At 33.6% G+C, this 21,534-nt stretch overlaps 1 protein-coding gene across 1 annotated transcript in view; it reads right to left on the bottom strand.

The window, feature by feature from the left end:
* COL3A1 (collagen type III alpha 1 chain) overlaps window positions 1–20,324 on the bottom strand; it is a 43,453-nt gene extending 23,129 nt beyond the window's left edge. The window contains exons 1-11 of the mRNA XM_049887657.1: window positions 20,107–20,324; window positions 8,432–8,634; window positions 7,227–7,277; window positions 6,519–6,632; window positions 5,194–5,271; window positions 3,373–3,426; window positions 2,707–2,760; window positions 1,734–1,787; window positions 1,020–1,073; window positions 804–857; window positions 92–145 (exon numbers count right to left, since the gene is read on the bottom strand). Of these exons, the coding sequence (XP_049743614.1) occupies window positions 92–145; window positions 804–857; window positions 1,020–1,073; window positions 1,734–1,787; window positions 2,707–2,760; window positions 3,373–3,426; window positions 5,194–5,271; window positions 6,519–6,632; window positions 7,227–7,277; window positions 8,432–8,634; window positions 20,107–20,191 (855 nt within the window). The 5' untranslated portion in view covers window positions 20,192–20,324. The remainder of the gene's footprint in view (window positions 1–91; window positions 146–803; window positions 858–1,019; window positions 1,074–1,733; window positions 1,788–2,706; window positions 2,761–3,372; window positions 3,427–5,193; window positions 5,272–6,518; window positions 6,633–7,226; window positions 7,278–8,431; window positions 8,635–20,106) is intronic.
* Window positions 20,325–21,534: the final 1,210 nt, after the last annotated feature.

The following is a 21,534-nucleotide window of genomic DNA, read 5'->3' as shown; positions in this document are numbered from 1 at the left end:
AAAAGTTAAACTCCAAAATATGAATCTTAATTATAGCTATAAGATTTATAAATTAACTAACTTATGATAAGATTATTTTATTGTGATTTACCTTTAATCCAGGAGCACCGGTTTCACCCTTTTCTCCATTTCGTCCATCAAAGCCCTAAGAATTGCATAAAAATAGTAAAAATTATTAATATCTGTTAATGATCTAGAATGGTTGATAAACTTTACATTGAATGTTTCATAACTAGTTTTTATCACATAGCAAAATTTTCGACATTGACTTAAATAATTTAAAATGGTTTTAAATGGATTGAAGACATTTGACATTTATTTCATAGCAAAAAGATAATGATCTGAAGGTGCCTTAACTATAGAGTAACAAACTTCAGCTTCAGAAGTCTTGTTTCTATTACATTGATAGATTTTTGGCTTAGTTGGTTGAATCTACTTAATGTTACAGCACAGGATAAAGTTGCTAGTTTCAATATTTTCATTTTTTCTAATAGTGATGATAAGAAAATTAAATTACTCTTTCCCAGTGATTTCCATACACTCACACAAAATTGGCACAATCATTTTGCATAGGATAACTAGTTGGTTTGGTAAAAATAAAGTTGGTAGACTTTTATTTTTCTATGGGAATACTGTGCATCCATTGAAAGGTTAGTATGACATCAATAATTTTTTGAATAATAGCAAATTGGTTGTCAGATTCAACCATTTTGGAGACATGCTGAATTGTCCAGTAAAATTGGTTAGACAAGTAAAGATAGTGAAATGGGAGAGCTTATAATCACAGTAGAAATTCTACTTACTCTGTGTCCTTTCATACCAGGGAACCCAGGCATGCCAGCAGGACCTTTGAGACCCTAAAAATAATTAATAGAAAAAGTATTAATCCACCTTCAAATAGAATCACGATGTAGTAATAAAATGTTTTCTACTTTGAAATTCAATTTAATTATATAATAATTTTCAAGCTAAGATAACTGTGATTGCCCCAACTGATTTATTGGATGCTGAAGACTTACTGGAGGTCCAGTCAGTCCTCGCTCTCCGGTTCGTCCAGGTCTTCCTGATTCCCCCTAGGTGGAGAAATAGAGACTACTAGGTGCTTGTGTATGAGAAAATACATCGTAGACAATTAGGAACTATGCTTTTATGTCCAACGGTTCAACAAAATAGTTGGGCTAAAGGTACAATTGTTAGACTACTTTCTTAGTAGATGGAATGAGGGCTTCTCTCACCTTGGTATAAACTTGTGAAGGGATAATACAGACATCCCTCCTCACTGGCATGTTACAACTATCCCTCAGCCTAGTGAGAAGAATTTTGCCATTCGAAATTAAATGGGAAATATTCAATGGCATAATATTAAAGATCCTTATAAGTTTTCAAGTTCATAAAGTATAGATATTTCAAGTTCTTAAAGTTTCTTCTTTATAAGAGGCAGAGAGAAGAAATTTATTTCTGCTCCAGTTAAGTGATATATTCACTGGCTAAATCCTCTTGAGAAAGTCAAGAAGCACATTTGGAGGTTCTATTAGTCTGGAATTCAATAAATGATATATCTCGCTATGTAAATACTGTACAGATATTCAAAGATTAATATGTGCTAAGATGTTAAGACATCAAGAATTTTCTGAATAAGGTTTTCCCTCTGACATTCTGGCAAACAGTACATGCTATTTAGAATATTCCAAGTTGAACTTTGCTTTATCTACGTGCAACCCTTGAACACTTACATCTTTTCCAGCAGGACCAGCAGGACCTATAGCACCAGGAGGTCCTGGAGGGCCCTGAAAATAAGGAAATAATTAAAAAACAACAACAACGGCAGCGGAAAAACAAAAACAAATATATTTGTAGCTTTTTCTGTTATGTTAACTTATTTTTACATATTATGAGTGCTCCCAGAGGAAGTCTTCTTTTGGAAAATACTTTCAATGTTGTTCGCAAAATTGATACTTGCTGAGTTAATGTTATATGTATATTATATCTAATATTTACTGTCTATTAAACTTATCTTAATGGAAATTAAAAGCATTATGTATCTATATCTTACATGTGCTTGTATTTATAAATCCAAATGTGCTAAAGACAAGTATTTCTTAATAGTTTGAAAGGTTGAATTAATCTAATTCCACCTCACTTGCTTACTTACACAGCATGTCCTCCTGGAGGTCTCTGCTAGATAACACTTATTTCCACCAAATTAAGTTTAAAACGACATATCAGAAGACTACATAGAAGGGTGAACTGGGTAAATCTAGAGGAAAATGATCTACACTGAATAGAGAAAGGATCTGTATCATCACTAGGAGGTGGGCTATTCTGATGGCTAATGAGCCAGGGAATTAAAAAGTGAATGTCACTAAGATATCTAAACTATTAAAAGAGCTCAAGAGATCTTAGAAACTAGTTTAACTGTAATAAAAATACTATTTTTTATTTTAAAATTTAATTCTACATTTAAGCTATACTTTGTGGGAGCCAATGAATATGTTTGGAGCCCTGGTGGTGCAGTGGTTAAGAGCTTGACCATTAACCAAAAGATTAGCAGCTGGAACCCACCAGCCGATCGTTGGAAACCCTACGGGGCAGTTCTACTCTGCCCTATAGGGTTGCAAAGAGTCAGAATAACTATGTTTTAGAAATTGAAGGTGGTTTCTATATGGAATTTTTAATTTACTAAATATAGATTTAATCATTACTTACTGCAGGACCAGCTTGTCCAGGTTCACCAGGGGGACCTTGGTATCCTGGAGCACCCTAGAGGATTGAATAATATTTAAATATTTTGAAAACAACATAATCTTCATATGATTCAATTACATCTTGAAGATAGTAAGAAATCAGGATTTGAGAATGTAGGTAGCTAATTTGATTCCAGCTTGTAAAGGCTGACCAATTTTTTTTCAGATCAGAATAAAGTTAATTTATTCCATTCCATTCCATTCCATTCCATTCCATTCCATTCCATTCCATTCCATTCCATTCCATTCCATTCCATTCCATTCCATTCCATTCCATTCCATTCCATTCCATCTAATATGAAATAATGGAATGGAATGGAAGAAATTAACTTCATTCTGATCTGAAAAAAATTCATTTTCAATGTAATCATTTTGAATTTGAAGCCACATAACATGTAAGTTAAATGCAGTTTAATATGACCAAGGTTTTACTTGCTAATAGCTGTTATTGGAAGGGTATTAAAAATACAACTTCAGCATCTATAGAGGAATGTTCAGTTTCTTGGTTAGGACTGATCTACTTAATTTGGGATTATCCATGTTGGGAATGGATAACTTAAAGCAGGAATTTCTATTAACGAGGTATAATATGCATGAAGAAGAAAGAGCCACTAAGGCCTATACTTACAGGGGAGCCAGGATGGCCAGATGTACCAGGGGGACCTGGAGGGCCTGGAGGACCCTGGAATGTAAATTCGAAAGATAAATACAAAATAAATGCATATGAAATATACTTTATTCATGCATCAAGGAAATGACTTCTGTTTAGGAATGATATTGACACCTTTAAAGTGAGAACAATTGTATCTCATTACTTGATAACTATTCATGAATATGATTAGTTCTGTAAGCTCTATAAAGATCTCAATAAGAAACCATCACTCTAAATTAAATTCCCACAGAATCAGTCAAAAATATTCACAATGTTATAAAGTATTGACATGAATCTCCTAGAAAAGGGCTTCAAAATATGAAAAAATCAATACAAAATGCTATGAGAATCCCTGCAATATTAGAAGGATACCAGCTCTGGTGAAGAACCAGTTTTTCAACTGGCAGCCAAACTCAGTGTGGAAAAATGTTTATCTGCTTGCTATTTTTTTTTTATAAAGCCGGTGCTCCAAGTCTCTAAAATAGCGATGTAAATCAACCCCCAGATTTATAACTATATTGATATAGATGGCACAGAATTAAATTAGCATGGAGATTTCATAACTAGAAGAGCAGTAATTTATAACTACTTGATTGATCATTGTTCAGAAATACAGATTAAACTAGAAAACCTTTAGTGTTGTGGTATGCTATTTCTAAATACAGATAATAAATTTATAAAACAAAAATTTGTAATTAAATATTCTCTTGTAATCTCTTTTATTGGATGTCAAAAAGAAGTGGCCTTATTTAGTTTTTTTTGTTTAAAAAAATACAGCTAATTAAAAAAATTCATAAAGGGAATGTAGCTGTGTTAAACCCAATGTTTGTCTAAATTAGCCTAATTCTCCTTCCAGCTTTGAAAGATACACACACACACAAAAATCCCTAAAAAAAAAAAACTATAGAGGTTTGTAAAATTTTCTTTTTCCAATTTAATTTACATCAACTCTAAGGGGCTTTCTTTAACTGGTCATTTGGATTCATTGGCTAAAGTTTTGTCCCACTAGTTTTGGAAATCACAAATAAGAGGTTCAATGATCTGGACAGTAATCCTGCATAATCCTGGAGAATCCAGTACCATTTCCATGCTTTCATTTACACTTGCGTACACTCCTACACGCACCTCTCTTCCCAAGAGGTTGTGCTATAACAAGGGTCATTTACGGGGGCATACTAGGTTTCATATGCATGTCCCCAGGTTTCAATGATTTTTGATATTTTCTACTATCAAAATTTTAATCCATTTACATTGAAGGAAACACTTTGGATACAATGTATCTACCATTTAAGGCAGATGAGCTTAAAGACTCAGTAAATCTTGGAAATATTTGATTTGAAGATTTGAGGTGAGACAGATTGTTATACTGGATATTCATCACTTGGATAAGCATCTAGAAAGTAGCATTTAATACAAGACACCAAAAAAAAGAAAAGGATTCTCAGCAACATAGTTGAGAAAAAGAAGTGGAAAACAAAAATATAATTTAGTTAAAAAGTAAGGGCTATATAAGAGAGTGAGACATAAGCATGAAGGCCAGAGGGCCCCCATTACAGGTAGGTGGTTGTATAAAGAAGGAAGGAGTGGCAAAACAGTTATGAAAAGAGAGGTGGTAAGGAAAAAATGGGTCAGGATAGAAGAAGGAGTTAGGATAATGTCACCATTTTCTTGTCCAACTTTTGCAGACTATTTTGTACAATTCCATAATGATACTGTATTCCTAAAAGAACAACCATCCAAGATTTAACAAACTTGAAGTCTAATTAGTGCTCTAAAACATTAAATATTTGTACATACAGCTGGTCCAGGGTAGCCTCCTACTAATCCTGCTCCTCCAGCTTTGACATCGTATGAATCATACTGAGGAGAATAGTTCTGTACCAAAGAGACCAGACAGATAAGAAGACATTAGTATATAGACCACAGTTCTTCAAAAGTGTTTAGAAGAAGGACAACATCAAGTATTCACTGATAGGTTCTGCACACCAAAGGATTTGGCAGGTATTAGATGTGGTATGCATTATTTATCTTGATTATCCTATTTCTCTATAACTTTAGATAATATCCTACAGAAACACAAACCTTTCAGCTAACTCTATGCCATATTAATTCTAAATAATTTGTTCCTACTATCGTTACTCAAACTACAATTTCTAAGCAACACCTTTAACATTGAAAACACAGGACCATAAACTAACCTTGAAAGAGCCTTGAGATCATATAATTTAACCTTCTCATTTTGAACACAAAAAAGAGAGGAGTTAAATGACTTTCCCAACTGGTTAGTGATACAAATAAAATCCATGTCCCCTGGCTTCTGATTGATATGATTCACCCCCAAATAAAAATCCCCATAGAAAATGAGCACGAGAATAGTAGAAAGTCTGAAATGCTTATTGTATTCCTTTGAAGCTTGTTTTATTTTGAGTTCTGGGTCTAAATATGGATTTTATTTGGTTATCAGGATAAGAATAAAACAGGATATCCTTTGCTTCTTGCTGAAGGGATTTTGGAAAGTATTTAAACTCATCAAGTCTTCTGTGCATGTATTTTCTAATTTCTCCTAACTTCATGCAGCACACATTTACTTTTATTTATTTGTTATAAGAGCAGTTAGTTGGTTGATATGCTGTTCAGGAGCAGGATGTGCGCTGAAATCTTAACAAAGCAGTGGTATAAGCATGAATAACCCTGTTGACTTGAAGTCAACAAAGAGTGTCCACAGCTTTTCAACTGCTTTTTGTCCAGACTTTCAAAGGCTCTATTACTGGAGTTGGAAAGGGAACAGTGGGCAGCTGCACTAATTTCTAGATTATCTAAGTTACTTCTTTTGGGTGTTAAAGTTTCATTTCTCAAACATAGTATATATATTACATGTCTTCTAAGAAGTTGTGGAATTTTGCAAGGATATAACAGCAATATCATTATGAGGGAAAATGAACATTTGTAAAGCACTTAGTACCTGGCATATATAAGCACTAAATAATAATTTATCAAATACTTAAAATCAGAAAACACACGTAGGGAACCCACAATTGTGAGATAACATAATATAGTCTAAAGAAAAGAAGATGAACTATGTAGATTTAAAAAGTAGACATTTTGGTTTTGAAATTTATTACCTGACCACCAGTAGGACATGACTGACAGATTCCAGGGGCACCGGGAGCACCAGGGGAACCTGGTTGTCCAGGAATACCAGGGTCACCATTTCTCCCAGGAATACCAGGGGGACCCTAAAAAAAAAAGAAAATCAGAAGTAAAAATAGATGATACAGTGAGAACCAAAGTATCCTTTGCCCGCCAGTCGATTTCGACTCATAGTGTTCCTACAGGACAGAGTAGAACCCTCCCATAGAGTTTTCAGGGAGAGTCTGGTGGATTCCAACTGCCGACCTTTTGATTAGCAGCTGAGCTCTTAACCACTGTGCCATCAGGGCTCCAGAACAGTGAGAAGTCGCAGTAATTCAGAATCATTATCACATTATAGCTTCTCTACTTTCTAAGAAGAAGAATCAATATAAGTGATATATTGTTTTGGGAATAAATACATTTTTAATCCAATTTAAGTGTAATTTGTTTTTTTACTGTTGACTTATATTTTATTTTTCACGATGATAGTAAAGATGAAGAAATTATATGAAGTTTGGGAAATCTGAATCTTTACATGTACTCTTGGGACTCTGTCATTTTATGCCTTTGTTTAAACTAAATCCTAAAAGTTCAAATCTGGGAAGGGTATGATAAGAAAGAAAAAAAAAAAAGGAAAAAGCAAACTACTGGAAAAATAATTAGCATGCATTTCATTTCACTAAAGAATCTTTACTTACTGGATCTCCTTTGGGGCCTCGAGCTACTTGACCATCAGTAGGGCGACTAGGCTAATAAATGGAAAAGACACAGATTAAACAAGATATAAAAACAACTTTCCCATGAAAAGTGTATTTCAATTTGGGTATTCATTTCTTAATCCAAATCACATTTAATCCACAGTTTTAAAGTGGAATCTTCACCTTTTACTTGTAACATCAATGTGATTGTTTGACAGACACGACTTTTGTTTTCTCTCAGGCTGCTAATGAAAGAATAACTGAATAGTACATGCTTTTATAGTAAAGAATACATTCTTAAGCACCGAGAAGAAAATTTTCTTAAAATTTACAACATATTTTGTACTAAATCACTTGATTATGCCACATGATATTTTATATTGCCCATTTTCTTGCTATTTGTTTGAGTCTCTGTCTTAAACCCACCAGATTTCACAGAGGAAAGATATTTATGTTGTTCAAGAACTAGACACATTTTTTGTGGTCGTCCCAATAAGTGAGATAATAAGTAAAATTGGGTCACTATCTACATCTATATTGTCCTAAATGTCATCTGATGGCTCAGATAAACATTCTCTTTTAACTATTTTAAGAACCTAAACAAAATTAGGGTCAAATGATTGTAGCATATTTTCTGTTTATATTCATTCTTGATTTTAGTAGAGCTGAAAGTATACCTCAAACAGGTGTTTTATGTCTGACTTGCTTCTCTTAATTTTCTAGTTGAGAATATACCAAAGGAAATATAATGTTTGCATTGTTACTTTTTCCTAATTGGCATGGTTCTTTAGAATATTTATGAAACACTAGAAACTTTTAGGCAATAAAGTTTGTAGTAATGCTATCATTGGAGGCAATCTGAGCCAGAGCTATTTTTCTCGATGTAGTTGGACATTTCATTAAGAAATAAAGTACCATACTCAGCAAAATTTTTTCTCCTAAGAATGATATCCTAACAAGGTTGGAAAATGTCCTATAGACCAGAAACATCTGCTAAACACAAGTGATGATTACTTTTATTATGGAGACAGCAGCGATACATGATTCTAAGTACCTATTGAATTATTTATAAATAGATAAGACAATGTAATGAAAGAATGAACCAAGCCAAAGATTGTTACATAACCAAAATATGATATAGGAGCTATTCATGTGAATATATGAATCTTGCAGATTTTCAATTTAAAAAAAAAAAAAAAACTCACAGCTGTTGGAGGCTGTGGGCAAACTGCACAACATTCTCCAAATGGGATCTCTGGGTTGGGACAGTCTAAATCTTGTTCATCACATATTATGTCATCACAGAGAACAGCTCCTGAGTCACAGACGCATATTTGGCAGGGTTCTGGCTTCCAGACGTCTCTATCAGCATAGGACTGACCAAGATGGGTGCATCCTCCCTCAACAGCTGGAAAAGAAGTGAGATGGTGTGATGTTTTCTTATGTTTTGCTAAAATATAATTTTTAATATGTTGCTGCGACCATGTTCAATAGTTATCTAAGAATAAATCACTTTTAAACTGGAAAATTGTTGAATGATTTTAGCAGTTAACCAATACTAAAAATGCATGAACAAAGTCATATAAGTTAATTCTTGATAAGAGATTAAACAGTCTAATAAGCGTATTTATTTAAAGAATAAAGGATAATCTTTTATAAAGGTTCAGTTGCATATCCTTGAGTCTCATTTTATTTAAAGCAGAAAGTGTGGATTTTCATTTTATATATAAGCCCTTCAAAAGCATTGTGCATGTCTTTTAGAATTTATTATATTTCTTCCATATTCTTAGAAACCTTAAGAGACTTAGAGCTATTCCTTATGAACTTTCAGCACAAAGACTAGGTGTGTACCTAGGCTTTCCCCCCACACACAAGTAGTATTTTAAAGCTTAATAGCACAAAGCAGAGGTATTTTGAAACAAATCATTTCTTCTTTTGGTAAACTAACTCATAAACATGCCCTTATAAACATGCTTATGTACAAAAAAAATGAAATTCACAAATCATTATGACAATCATATTTTTCTACACAATTTGCTAAGTAGTAAAAGAATGCTTAAAATTCCAAATCTGTTTATTAAATACATCAATATTTGCATACCATAGTAAATTTTCTTTAACACTAATGGGTGTTTTAATTTTGTATTTAATAAGAATTTAACACCAACGGACATCACACAAGTACTTAGACACATATTTATTGATTGTACAGTTGAAAAGAAGACTTTCTACCCAATTGCTATTCTTTGCTTTAACAGTAGATGGGATCATTAAACAAAAAAGACAAGTTTGTCGCTGACTCTGAAGAGTTTCTGGATTTTATTAACCTAGTTGAGGAAGTCAGGAGAAAACTAAGCTACTCTTGGCAGCATAAAAAAAGTCTTTCCAGAGATTCCTGGGAAAACTTTAACAAAGCTTATTGTATGTATTGAATGTCACTGCTAGTTCTGTTGGCATTAGTAGGTCAATACGATATGGCATAATAGGTTGTATATCCCATATTCATGGAAAGAGGTTTCCAAATCACTAAAAGAAGAAAAGAAGAAAACTTTTTTTTTCTTTTAAAAAAACAAATATCAGAAAGGAATAATAGGGAAAAATATGAATCACTGTCATGTGTATTTGTGGCTTAAGATGGTCAAAAATTTGCTTTGACCAAGATTTTAGACTTGCTTCCTAATTATATGTTAGGTACTGAAATTTCAGCAGCTATTAGCAATGAATCAGCTTAGGGTTGGCTAACATAAAACCAGGTCTCAATTCTTAAAGCATTAGCTGTGGATTGTGGTTAAATACAATTTGAGTTCTTAAAGATTACTGTGATAGCTTGCCAGTAATTGAATAAATAAGTAATGTTTTTAAACATCTGCAAAAATTTTTGCAAACAACAAATGGTGTACTGTTCAGTACTTTTGTACTTTTGTGAGACAGTGAAATTTTATTTTCTCAAAGCCAGGATCTTCGAAATGTCTGCGGAAGGAGACCTGCTTAGGAGGAAGAAAGTAGTTCAACAACTACACTTTGCCTTGTAGCCAAAAGGCCTTTGAGTAGGTCTTGAGATTTTTCCATCTTGGATATTGCATACAACCATGAAGATTGCCTTTTAAGTTCCTGTTTCAATCTTCTTTCAATGATTTAGGATCATGTGTAAATACTTTGTTTTGTTTTGTTATAAATACTTTTTGTTTAAATGTTTAGCTGGTTTAGTAAAATTCATGAAAAAAAAAAAAGAATTTCAGAACCTACAGAATCTACAGAGAACTGAAATGGCCTTGATTCCCTGTTTCTATTTATGTGTGCAGATGTGCATTTAATGGCCTGTGCAACACCCTCAGTCGATTCAGGAAGTTGAAAAGTCCATCCAGACTGTTACCATTTCCCAGCATGATTTAAGACTAATAAAAGACAGCAAGATTATTTTATTGCAATTTTAGATAGGCAAGAAAGAATCTGTTTATTTAGTAGAGTTATTCTAGGTCCTCCTCCATGTTTGAAACTGATAGATTAGAACACTGGAAAGAATATTGTCTAAGCTTTTAAAAGAGCATTCCTTTATACTTAGTGAACATAAAAGCAGAATGCCAGAGCGCTTACTTCAGCGCAAGTGAAGTGGACCTACTGGAGCAGTGCCATGGAAGATGCCATTATTATAAACAGTGATAATATCAGAGGGTGTAGGCAATACTCATTTGTTCTCTAAGGAGAACTGAAATTTTATATTTAAAAACCACATGCATTGGTTTGCAGAAAAGTTCTGAAAGTTTGAATAAGATGGGAAGGTTGTTTGGTAAAATTGAATACATTCCTTGATCTTGGCTTTGGTCCTTTCTTCTTAAAATTTATCTTCTTAAACATTTCTGAAAATAAACTTTATGTGAAATATTCTTACAGATTATCTTTAGATCAGGATATTGCCCTTAATAATCTGGACTGTAAACTTCCCCCCACCCCTGAAAATCCTGGTAGTTTAAACTAATGATTCCTTCAGTTCTTCATCTCTGTATCAGGGATCTTTCTACATTTAACATAGAATCTGTGTTATAGAAATGAACTACTGAATACTGATGGCACTTTAGAGACAAATGAGGGTAGCATTTAAAACAAAATTCAAGCACCTCGTTTTTTAAATATCTACTCTTCCTATGTTCCTAATCTGTCTTGAAATTAACATAAGCCTTTTATTTTCTGTGCACTTATCTTCCTGTGCTTATATGTCTCAGGAGAGTGTCATCCTATCACTAGATATATTGTATTTTTCCATCGGCTCTGCAAATTGTTAAAGAGATGAGCACAATATTGGCTTATAAAAAGTAGTAAAAGAATTTGTTAGTATTAGGTTAAATCCAGTGCTATATAAATGAAAATTGTTGGTTAGCCTTTTTTTTCCAATTTTATTATAAATCATACATAGAATTTTTTTAAAAGACAGAGACATCACTATAAAGGTGGAGTTATTTTAGTGCACTTCTATTTTTTTGAAGTTCCCATATTCTTATGGTGAGTTTTTTTCCTCACATTTGTTGCTGACAGTTAACATGGTATGTGTATGATTGGTTTTACATTAGAAAGTGAAAGTCCTACTATAACAAGACAAAGAAGAAAGTTAGGTTGTTTGAAAAATACAAATCATCACAGTTTTGTTTATTGGCATAGCTTATTTCATGTACACTTTGAAAGAAATTTGGCTCTCCTGAAAAGTCAGTTCCTGTAGAAACTTGTGGCTGAAAGTCAGACCTTTCTTTCTCTGTTGAGAAAATGTTGTGCAGTTTCCTTTAAGGTACTGTTCTGTGCATGATAAAACATGATTGACAATACGTCCTACTGGAAACTGAACCTCTTACCCAGGTGTCTCATGGTTCTCAGTTTTAGTACCATAACCTAGTTATCTGTGGGAAAATCATGGCAGAGTAAAGAAAAGGTTTTATTTTCAAGAGGAATAAAATGTTCTAGCTTTTGCAGTATTTAGAAATGGAATAGAAAATGGGATTCAGAAGTAATTGTCTTCTCATACTACTCCCTTCTTTTCTTAGAAACCTGAATTGTAGAGCAGTTTAGATATACATAAATTAAAATACTTTTTACAAAGATGTGAAATAAAAGGCAAATAATATCATTTTTATTACTGGACAAAGTAATAGATCTTTCAGTTCTTTTACTGTTGTTGTCTAAACTAAATCTCCTTGTTCTAATTTGCAAATAATTTTAAAATCCACCTCTCATGTCATTTTGAGTTTTGTTCCTTATTGTAAAACACAGTTCTGAAATACATTTATTTTGTGGTCACACAAGCAATGGATTAGACTAAATAATCTCTTTGCTGGGCTCTAAATTACAAAGCAAAATGAAGCTAGCACATGACATAATCCACTCTTACCTTCTTTAATCTTCTAGTTTTCTTTTTTAGAACTTTAGAGAAAAATAAAACCAAGTAACATAATCTTATATTTTTAGTTGTACTTAAAGCATTCTTTTTTATTGTTTGTTTACATTCTTCAAATGTTAACTTATGTTGACTTCTATTGTTGTGACTAAAAAATAAAGCAGATTATGCTTGTCTTGAAATAATTTTTGGAGTAAAAATAATATTCCTTCAAACATTCAATTAAATTTTTCTTTTAGCTTCAGTGGCAAGTTTATTTTTTCTTATCTATTCTTACTGAATACTTATTTAGGGAAAGGTATTGTTTAATATGAAAATCTAAAACTAACAGATGAAGTAAATTATCATAATATTATTCTCTCATTATATTGGAAAGTTGAATATTTTTTATAAGTGTGGGTGTATAGAGTTCACATGGTTTCCAACTGAAAGATGTTTTACTTTTAAATGCTACTAATGCTTGGAAAACATACGTTTTTATTAAATATGTTTTTACATATGAGTAGAAATAAGGCAGTCCCTGGGTTATGAATGAGATCTGTTCCTGAGTGTGCCTTTAAGTCAAATTTGTAGGTAAGTTGGAACAGGTACATACAGTTCTTTATTTAGCTTTTTTTTTTTTCAGTACTATAAGAGGAAAACCCTGGTGGCATAGTGGTTAAGTGCTATAGCTGATAACCAAGAAGTCTGCAGTTCAAATCCACCAGGTGCTCCTTGGAAACTCTATGGGGCAGTTCTACTCTGTCCTATAGGGTCGCTATGAGTCGGAATTGACTCGATGGCAGTGGGTTTGGTTTTTTTTTTTTGGTTTGTACTGCAAGAGAAGGCTCGAAGCCTTGTCAGTGATCTAAAAGCTGCACAAGCAGCAGGTGAAGGTGATTGTGATGAAGAGTTTGTTGCAGTAGGGTTGGTTCAATTGTTTCAAAGTGTGGACAAATTTACATAACACTAAAGGGCAAGTATGAGCTGTCCAGAAGTCAGGATGTTTATAACCCAGGAATTTAAGGAATCTTAAAATATGTTAGATGAGTTAACAAAAAGGGTTCTGAAGGAAATATTTGTAGGCTATGTGTTTTTTTTTTTTTATGTAGATGAATCACTTCAATTTTAAAGCACTATTTTGCATGAACAAGGTAGATTTTGTTTATTCTTGTCCCCAACGGGAAAAAAAAAAACAAAACTATTAATCATTTCTAGATGTTTTTGTTTTATTCTTTATAGATATATGATTTTCATGTCTCCAATTAAATTTTTTCTTTTTTGTGATCAACATTTTATCCTGCCAAGATTAAAAATAGAGAATTGGAAAATTAAAAGTATTCTATATCCAATAATCAGCCATTGCTTCCGTAATGCAATTTGATTTGTGCCAAATTACAAGAACATTGAAGAAAATACATTTGAGCTATTCTGTTACAGTTGGCAAACATCCTTAAATTTTGCACCTGATAACTAAAATTTTACAACTTACTTTCTTTACCACTAAATCAATGTTGTTGTTGTTAGTTACCATTGAGTCAATTGGGACTTACGGTAACCCGATGGGTAAGTAATTCCTTCTTCACAGTAATTTTGTTTGCCAGTATTAGTAAAACTAATACTAGGTAGTACTTGTACAGTACTTCTGATGTTGTGGGCACTGATCTCAGTGCTTTATACATCTATCTTATTTAGACCTCCCAATGGCCCAAAGAGGTGAGTGTTGTCATAAGTCTAATTTTACAGACAAGAAATCTCAGACACTGAGAGGGTAATTTTCCCAAGGTTACATGGCAAGGGGTAAAGCTAAGTTTTGAATATAGGAAGGCTGTCTCTAGATTTGATAATCTTAACCACTACATTTTTTTCCCTTCCTGTTGTGCCAAAGGCTAGATAGAACTAAAGAGGCCATCTTCAAAACTCCATGCCAATATGGTTCATAAGCCCTGAAAATTAGAATTAGAGTCTAGAAAGGCAGATTTGTAAGAAACAACTTTTTCTGCAACATATAGTCTCTCTTTGGTCTCAAAACAGGAAGATAGCATCTGGAGTTGAGTTCTATTGTTTATTTCCTCCTGACCTTATGAAAAAGAGTTATATCTGCAAGGCTTCCCTGACAACAACCAGACCACCAACATGATTAAAGTGTGACTCAGAAAGCCAGCAGGCATCTGACTACAGACAGAGAAATGGTGCTGTAACAACAACAAACCCAAAAAACCAAACAGATAAGGCCTCTGTATCCAATGCAAACACTATGTTTAGGCTGTCTTAGTAAGAAATTGATTTTCAGAAAATAAAGCTACTGAATGATTCATACCAATAAACTTCTAACTTCATTAGAAGTTTTCCTTCTAAGTTTGGGCATTATAAACATGACATGAAAATCCAAAGAAAAGTTTCTCTGATTTCAGTTAAACTGAGAAGTACATTCATGTTTACCAGCCTCCATCCCAAATACTACAGAAAACAAAGTTTCAGAAATATAAATGTCATTGTACTGAAGTAGAAATTTTTCAACATTAGTTTTCAAAGCAAATTTAACTTTCAATATTTTCTGGATCTTTCATCTTTGATTTTTACTTCTTTTGGGCATTTTTACTTTTGCCTCTCTTATTTCAACTTTTCATGTTCTTCATTAAAATTACATTTTAAAGGCAGTTTTTGACCTTGGTCATGGAAAATACCAGGGTTTTATTAGTTAATCAGAAAGGAATCCACTTCTGCTGTGTTTTCATTAGGCACAGACAGAAATTCTGGTGGTTAATGTAACTCTCCAAGCTGCAGTTAACAAATGATTTGTGTAAGAAAAGCTCTCAGTTTTTCCGTTGTCATCTTGACGAGAAACATGCAAAGTTTTTCCCTTTGAAAACTCTGAATCTTTTTTAAAACTTAAAGTCTTAGGATTTTTTTTTTTTAGTATGGAAAACAATGAGACTGAGCTTTTTTTCCAAGGAAATATGTTTTACAAGAAACAGTCCAGTGAGATGTTTCCAAAAAGTCACTGTAGACCTGGAAACTTTACAAATGTTCCTCATAGCCAGCTAAGAAACAACATCTTTCATCTTCAAAGCTTTAACTCTTAAGCAATCCGCTTTAATCACTTCAAGGTGGTGATACCATTTGACGCTACAAAAATAAAAGAACTGGGCTACAAAAATCTTTGGAAATTTGTACAGAAGAGTCATCCTGGTAGAAACCATGAAGTTTCGGTAGATGGCAGTCTTCTCTCTGACAGCTCCCAGCTGGCGTGAGACTGGATTTGGAGCAGTGGCCCTTCTGAGGATCTTTTTTTTATCCTGTCAACTCAGCTAAACCCCTGACAAACTGAGCCAATGATTTTTTTTTTCAATATGTCTGTAGATAAGATTCTATCTTATGGGTTCTGGGTAGATAAGACACCAACCCAGGAATCTGAATTAGTTAAAAGACATGTAATCATAGTCTTTCCTTCTTTCCCAGAATTGTTGCAGTGGTTTAGCTCTCTTATAAAGCTAAGGTGTTTAATTTCAGAATTTAATCAGAATATCTATTTATTTATTGGCATTTACATCATCCGTTGTACAATACTTTCGAGGTGCTAAGGAAACACAATGCATCATGAATGAAAAACACAAAATTTTGTATCAATAATGCTTTATTTACTTATAATTTATATGATCACAGAACTGATGATAGCATCTGGTTAAATCATAAGCTTCTGAATTTCTTTTTTTTTTTTTTAAGTAGGATTACCAATTCAAATTTGTGTATTGAACAGAAAAATATCCCCTTAATTACCTTTATAAATGCATTAGCTTGTGTATTTTCTATGACAATATATAATTTTTTAGTATCTCCTTTTAATGAGAAATAATTGCAAAAATAAGAAAATTCAGACACTATGAATTTTTTTTCTCATTCAAAAATTTATGCACGTATTATTTTGTGACATTGGTTGCAATGCTCGCAATGTGCCAGCACATTCTTCCATTCCACCCCGGATTCCCTGTGTCCATTTGTCCAGTTCCTGTCCTTTCCTGCCTTCTCATCCTGCTTTTGGATAGGAGTTGCCTATTTGGTCTTGCATATTTGATTGAACTAAGAAGTGTATTCCTCACGGGCATTATTTTTTGTTTTATAGGCCTGTCTAATCTCTGTCTGAAAGTCAGACACCATGAACTTAATGTACGTTTTATGTTCTCTAGTTACCTAGGGTTTGACAAAATTTTGGTTCTAGTCTTAACTCTGTCTTAACTCAAGCATGAATGCAATGTTAGATGGCTGACACTAAGATTTCTGAGCAATTACGTTTTCTCTCCTCTTAAAGGTACAATTATTTTTAATGATTATCTGCTACACTTTTCCCCCATTAGCTCATATGTTTAACTGTACGGGGAACACAATCGGAAAACTTGAATGTTACGTGATTAGTTACCAATCCTCTCTTCAAGCGTAATGGAAAATAGAATCTCAAAACAAGTTATAAGGAACTTATTCTCTGAGTCCATTTATGGTTTTGCAATTCCCAGACAAGTAAAGGTCCACAATTTATTTAAGTGGGATTATCAGTGTAGCGAAATATAGAAGCCCTAGTATTAGAACATAATTAAAGTTCCTGTTCCTTCCCTAATGAACCAATATTACTTAGTAATATGTATCCATCAGTTATCTAGTAAGCAGTGAGTAAAATATATTAAATAAAGACTATATTAAAGACTTGAAAAATATTTTTTAAAAAATCCATATGTGGAGTTTTGAAAACAGCCATGACACTCAAGCATTTCCCAAGTCTTTGAATACTGTTGCCATTGTGTCTGTGTGTGAGCAACGTTATGTCAATAATATATTCATTTCCTTAGGAGAATGGCATTTAATACTAAAATTTACACATTTAATATTTTAAAACTTCGCTTTAAAATACTCAATTCAGGTATATAACATTAATGTTGGCAATGGTTATTTAAAAAGTAATTTGCCGTCAGCCACTAGGTGGCGATCCCTCAAGCTTAAAATTTGGCCCATAACCCATTGCCTGGAGTCAATTCTGACTCATAGTCAATTCTGACTCATAGCGACCCTACAGGACAGGGTAGAACTGCCCCACCGGGTTTCCAAGGAGCGCCTGGTGGATTTGAACTGTGGACCTTTTGGTTAGCAGCCGTAGCACTTAACCACTATGCCACCAGGGTTTCCATAAACAGTACAGGAAATACAAAATAGACCACGTTTCTCCATTGGTGAAATTAAAAGACATAAATACAACTTTCACAAATTTGTAAAATGACCAAAATTATTTGTGAGGACATGTTTTATGCTCCAGAAAACTCCTGTGAGTGGAAGTTAGTGATCATTAGAGCTGTGTTGTTTCCCTCTAGGGTTATTAGAGCAAATACTAGCATCCTAGAGCCCAGAACTGTTCTCAAAGTGCTGTATATTTAATCATCTACTTTAATCGTACCTACCAACAGAATTTTCTTGTAACGCATATATAGGGAACATAAGACGTACTATCTAAAACACTTAAATTGTTTTGTTTTCATGACAGACAAAAAAATACTGAACTTCTTTTTAGCTTAAGAACACATAAATGTATCAGCAAAATTCCATAGACAGTAATTATTTTCTGCAGCTAGAGAGTAGGGGAAGGGGGAGTCATGTGGTATAAAAATTGTAGGTATCAAACTCTTTTTTTTTTCCTTTCTAAAGTTGGACTAGAGAAGACAAATGATCATCATGCTTATAAAATACTGCAACCATTAAAAAAAAAAAAAAAAAATTTTTTTTTTTTTTTTAACCATTAGGCAACTATAAATATTTGGAACTAAAAACCAAGGTTTATAATATTTCCAAAAAATGGGAACACCGATTTTTTTTTGCCCCATGAAATTAGGAGAATTTAACAGTTAAAAAAAAAAAGTAAAAATCCTGATTGGGGTGGAGGGTGCTAGTTATTTGGATCCTAACCAAAGACTGGTCATTGTAACGTTGTCTTGGGTGGGGGCAGGACTGAGAGGGAAGGGGAAGAGGGATAAGAGAGGAAGAGAGTTGACAGTGCCAGGGAAAGGAAGGGGGAGGAGGCAAAAGGGAAGAAGAAAGACAAGAGATGGAGACACTTGGATGATGAAAGGAAGGGGTGATGGGAGAAGGGAAGAGAGCAGCAGAGTTGAGGAAAAATGGGCTTGTCTAGGAAGGGGTTGGTCGGTGAGTGAGAGAAAGAAAAGGAGGCATTCCAAAGGAGCCAGAAGGGATAGAGAAATGAGAAGGAGGGAGAAAAAAAAGAGAGAGGAGGGATAAGAGAGAGGAATTGAAACAAGGGAAGAGAATTTTTTTTTTTTCTTTTATGACCATGGGGTGAACATGACTGAAGAAATGGCATTGGTGCCCCCCTCTTCCTTACATATATTACCTGTGATGACACCACAGGTAACTGATATTAAAAAAAAAAAAAAAACTTATTCTCACGCATAATGTTTGTAGAAACTATAGGTCTAAAATGTAAACATTTTCCACTATGAAAAAATAGAAAAGGAAATGGGATCCAACGATTGACTATCTTTAAATTTAGCATTTACATATTTATTTATATGAAGTCTCTTACTCCAATTTGTACAGTATTTTCCTGGCTATAAGGAACATACGAATTAAGAGAAATAATTCCACATAAATAATGAGACAAAAGGGTTTTGGGAAGTTAGAACAGGAGAACCATTACATGCACTTATTAGAAAAATATATCAAATCAACTTTTTGAAGTCAAACAGAACTAACACCTTTACCTTCTTTGCAGGAAAGTCAAAATGTTCCTGATAAAAATATATCTGTGAAGGTATACTCTTCATTAATGCAAGTGCAGTTAAAATGTAGAACGCAGAAAATACGACATCTCTAACAGTGTACTATTAGAAAATATGCGTTAATCAACCATGTAAGGGTTAGAAACAGGATACAAACAGGAATAATGAAAAAATCTCAACAGTTTGAACATAAAGAGTGTTGACAGATATCTTGCTCACATTGTACAGAAATATAGTCAACGATTCTAGTAATGCTTAGTATTTTTCTTTAAAAAAAAAACAGAATAGATAGTTTTTAATGCATGCCGTTTTTAAAACACATTATCGTATTAGGAAAACAATGCTCAGTATTCTATCGTCACAAAAGATGGATGCAGCACATGAAGGAGAACATAAAAGTATTACAAGAGACCAATAACTTCCAGATTGCCTAGGGAAGCATTCCAAGATGTTAACAATCCAGGAGAGGAGTTTTTTAAAAGCCAGGTTAAAAATTTTCATTTCCTTTAACATGAAAACATGTTAGTACAAGAACATCGTTTCTGAAACACTCAGAGAACTTTTAAAAATGCAAATAACGATTATCTTTTTAAACATATGTAAAAAGCACAATCATGATCAGTTTAAACATTGCACAGTTGGGATCTTATAGAGAAAATTATCTTTTAGGAGACTGCTTTCCCCTCTTTGTAAGGAGAAGTAAAGACCACAGCCTCAAAGTTTCTTGAAATCAGTACCTACTCACCTTCCTGGGTCTGTTGTGCCAAAATAATAGTGGGATGAAGCAGAGCAAGAAGTAGCCAGGTCCCCTTTTGCACAAAGCTCATCATGTCTAAATATCAGACATGAGACTCTTTGTGCAAAAAGGAGAAAAGAAAAGCAGTTCAAAGTAGCACCATCAGTTGTTCCCTGCCCTTCAGCACCGGGCCCGTCATAAAACTCAGCCACTGAGATTGCTTTGCTTTGCCCTTAAATAGGAAAAAGTTTGGCTTCTCTCACTTTCCAGCCCCTTTCTGAAATATGAGAGCAGCACCCATCCCCTTAGCAGTAAAAAAAAAATGATTAATATTTCTTTTTCCCTTATAGAAGACACAACCCACAAAGCAAGAAAAACAGCACATCTGGAGCTTGCATGTGTCTGCTTATGCATAAGTTTGTTACATATTTTAGTCTTTTATATATATGTGTGTGTGTAACTTATGAACATATAGGGAAATGCTCTGCCTTGCCATGTTGTAATGTAAGAATTAAATGTATTTTTTTTTTTAATTTTACATCATAATGCCATACTCACAATACTTTGTAAGTTTGAGAAATTGCTCGATGCCCATTTCTTGGGCATGGCTATTTGCAAACTATCTTCCTAAAAGATTTTCTATTGGCATTTTCCCAGAATCCACCCTAACTCAATTTAGATAGGGAACTGTAAGAGAGTAACTAGAAGAAAAGCCTCTGTTTGTCCCTTTTACTCATCCACCCACCCTGGGTCCTGGACATTGAATTTCACGCAAATGTTAAAAGACCAAGTTATCTGAGCTATGTTTAAATGTCATCCTAAAAGTTAGATACTTGTCTAGAGTTGTTTCCATTTTTCACAAATTTCTTTAGCAAGTCAAGAGTGCTTTCTTGTAAGATTTCCAATTTTTGTGCTGCTTTGCTTATGAAAGTCAGAAGAGATTTTTCTAGAGAAAATTCAGCCTTTTCATGTCTTGATTTTAAAAGAAACAGGAAGAGAAACAGCTTATCACATGAAATGGCAAAAGAAAAAAAAAGTTGCTGTTGGATACCCTTGTGTTGATTTAAAACTCATAGTGACCCCACGTGACAGAGTAGAACTGCCCCATAGGATTTTCTAGGCTGTGCTCTTTATGACAGTAGATTGCCGGGTCTTTCTCCTGTGGAGCTGCTGGGTGGGCTCAAACTGCCATCCTCTTGGTTAGTAGCAGAGTGCTTAACCATTGGTCCATCAGGGCTCCTTAAAAAAAAAAAAAAAAATCAGGAGCTTGGTATTTTATCAGGATTAGAATAAATATTTCTAAATTTAGACCTTCAAATGTACTTCTGGATCACATGAAAAATTCTCAGTTATATTTGAAATAAAGGAAAAGACTATTTGTAGGTCTTCGATAAATCTCAATAAGAAAGCTTGTCCACAGCATAGTCATCAAACTCT

This window comes from Elephas maximus, chromosome 6, assembly GCF_024166365.1.
Source record: "Elephas maximus indicus isolate mEleMax1 chromosome 6, mEleMax1 primary haplotype, whole genome shotgun sequence".
NCBI lineage: Eukaryota > Metazoa > Chordata > Mammalia > Proboscidea > Elephantidae > Elephas > Elephas maximus.
The sequence above is the reverse complement of the archived record's forward strand: the minus strand, read 5'-3'. Positions and strand labels throughout refer to the sequence as shown.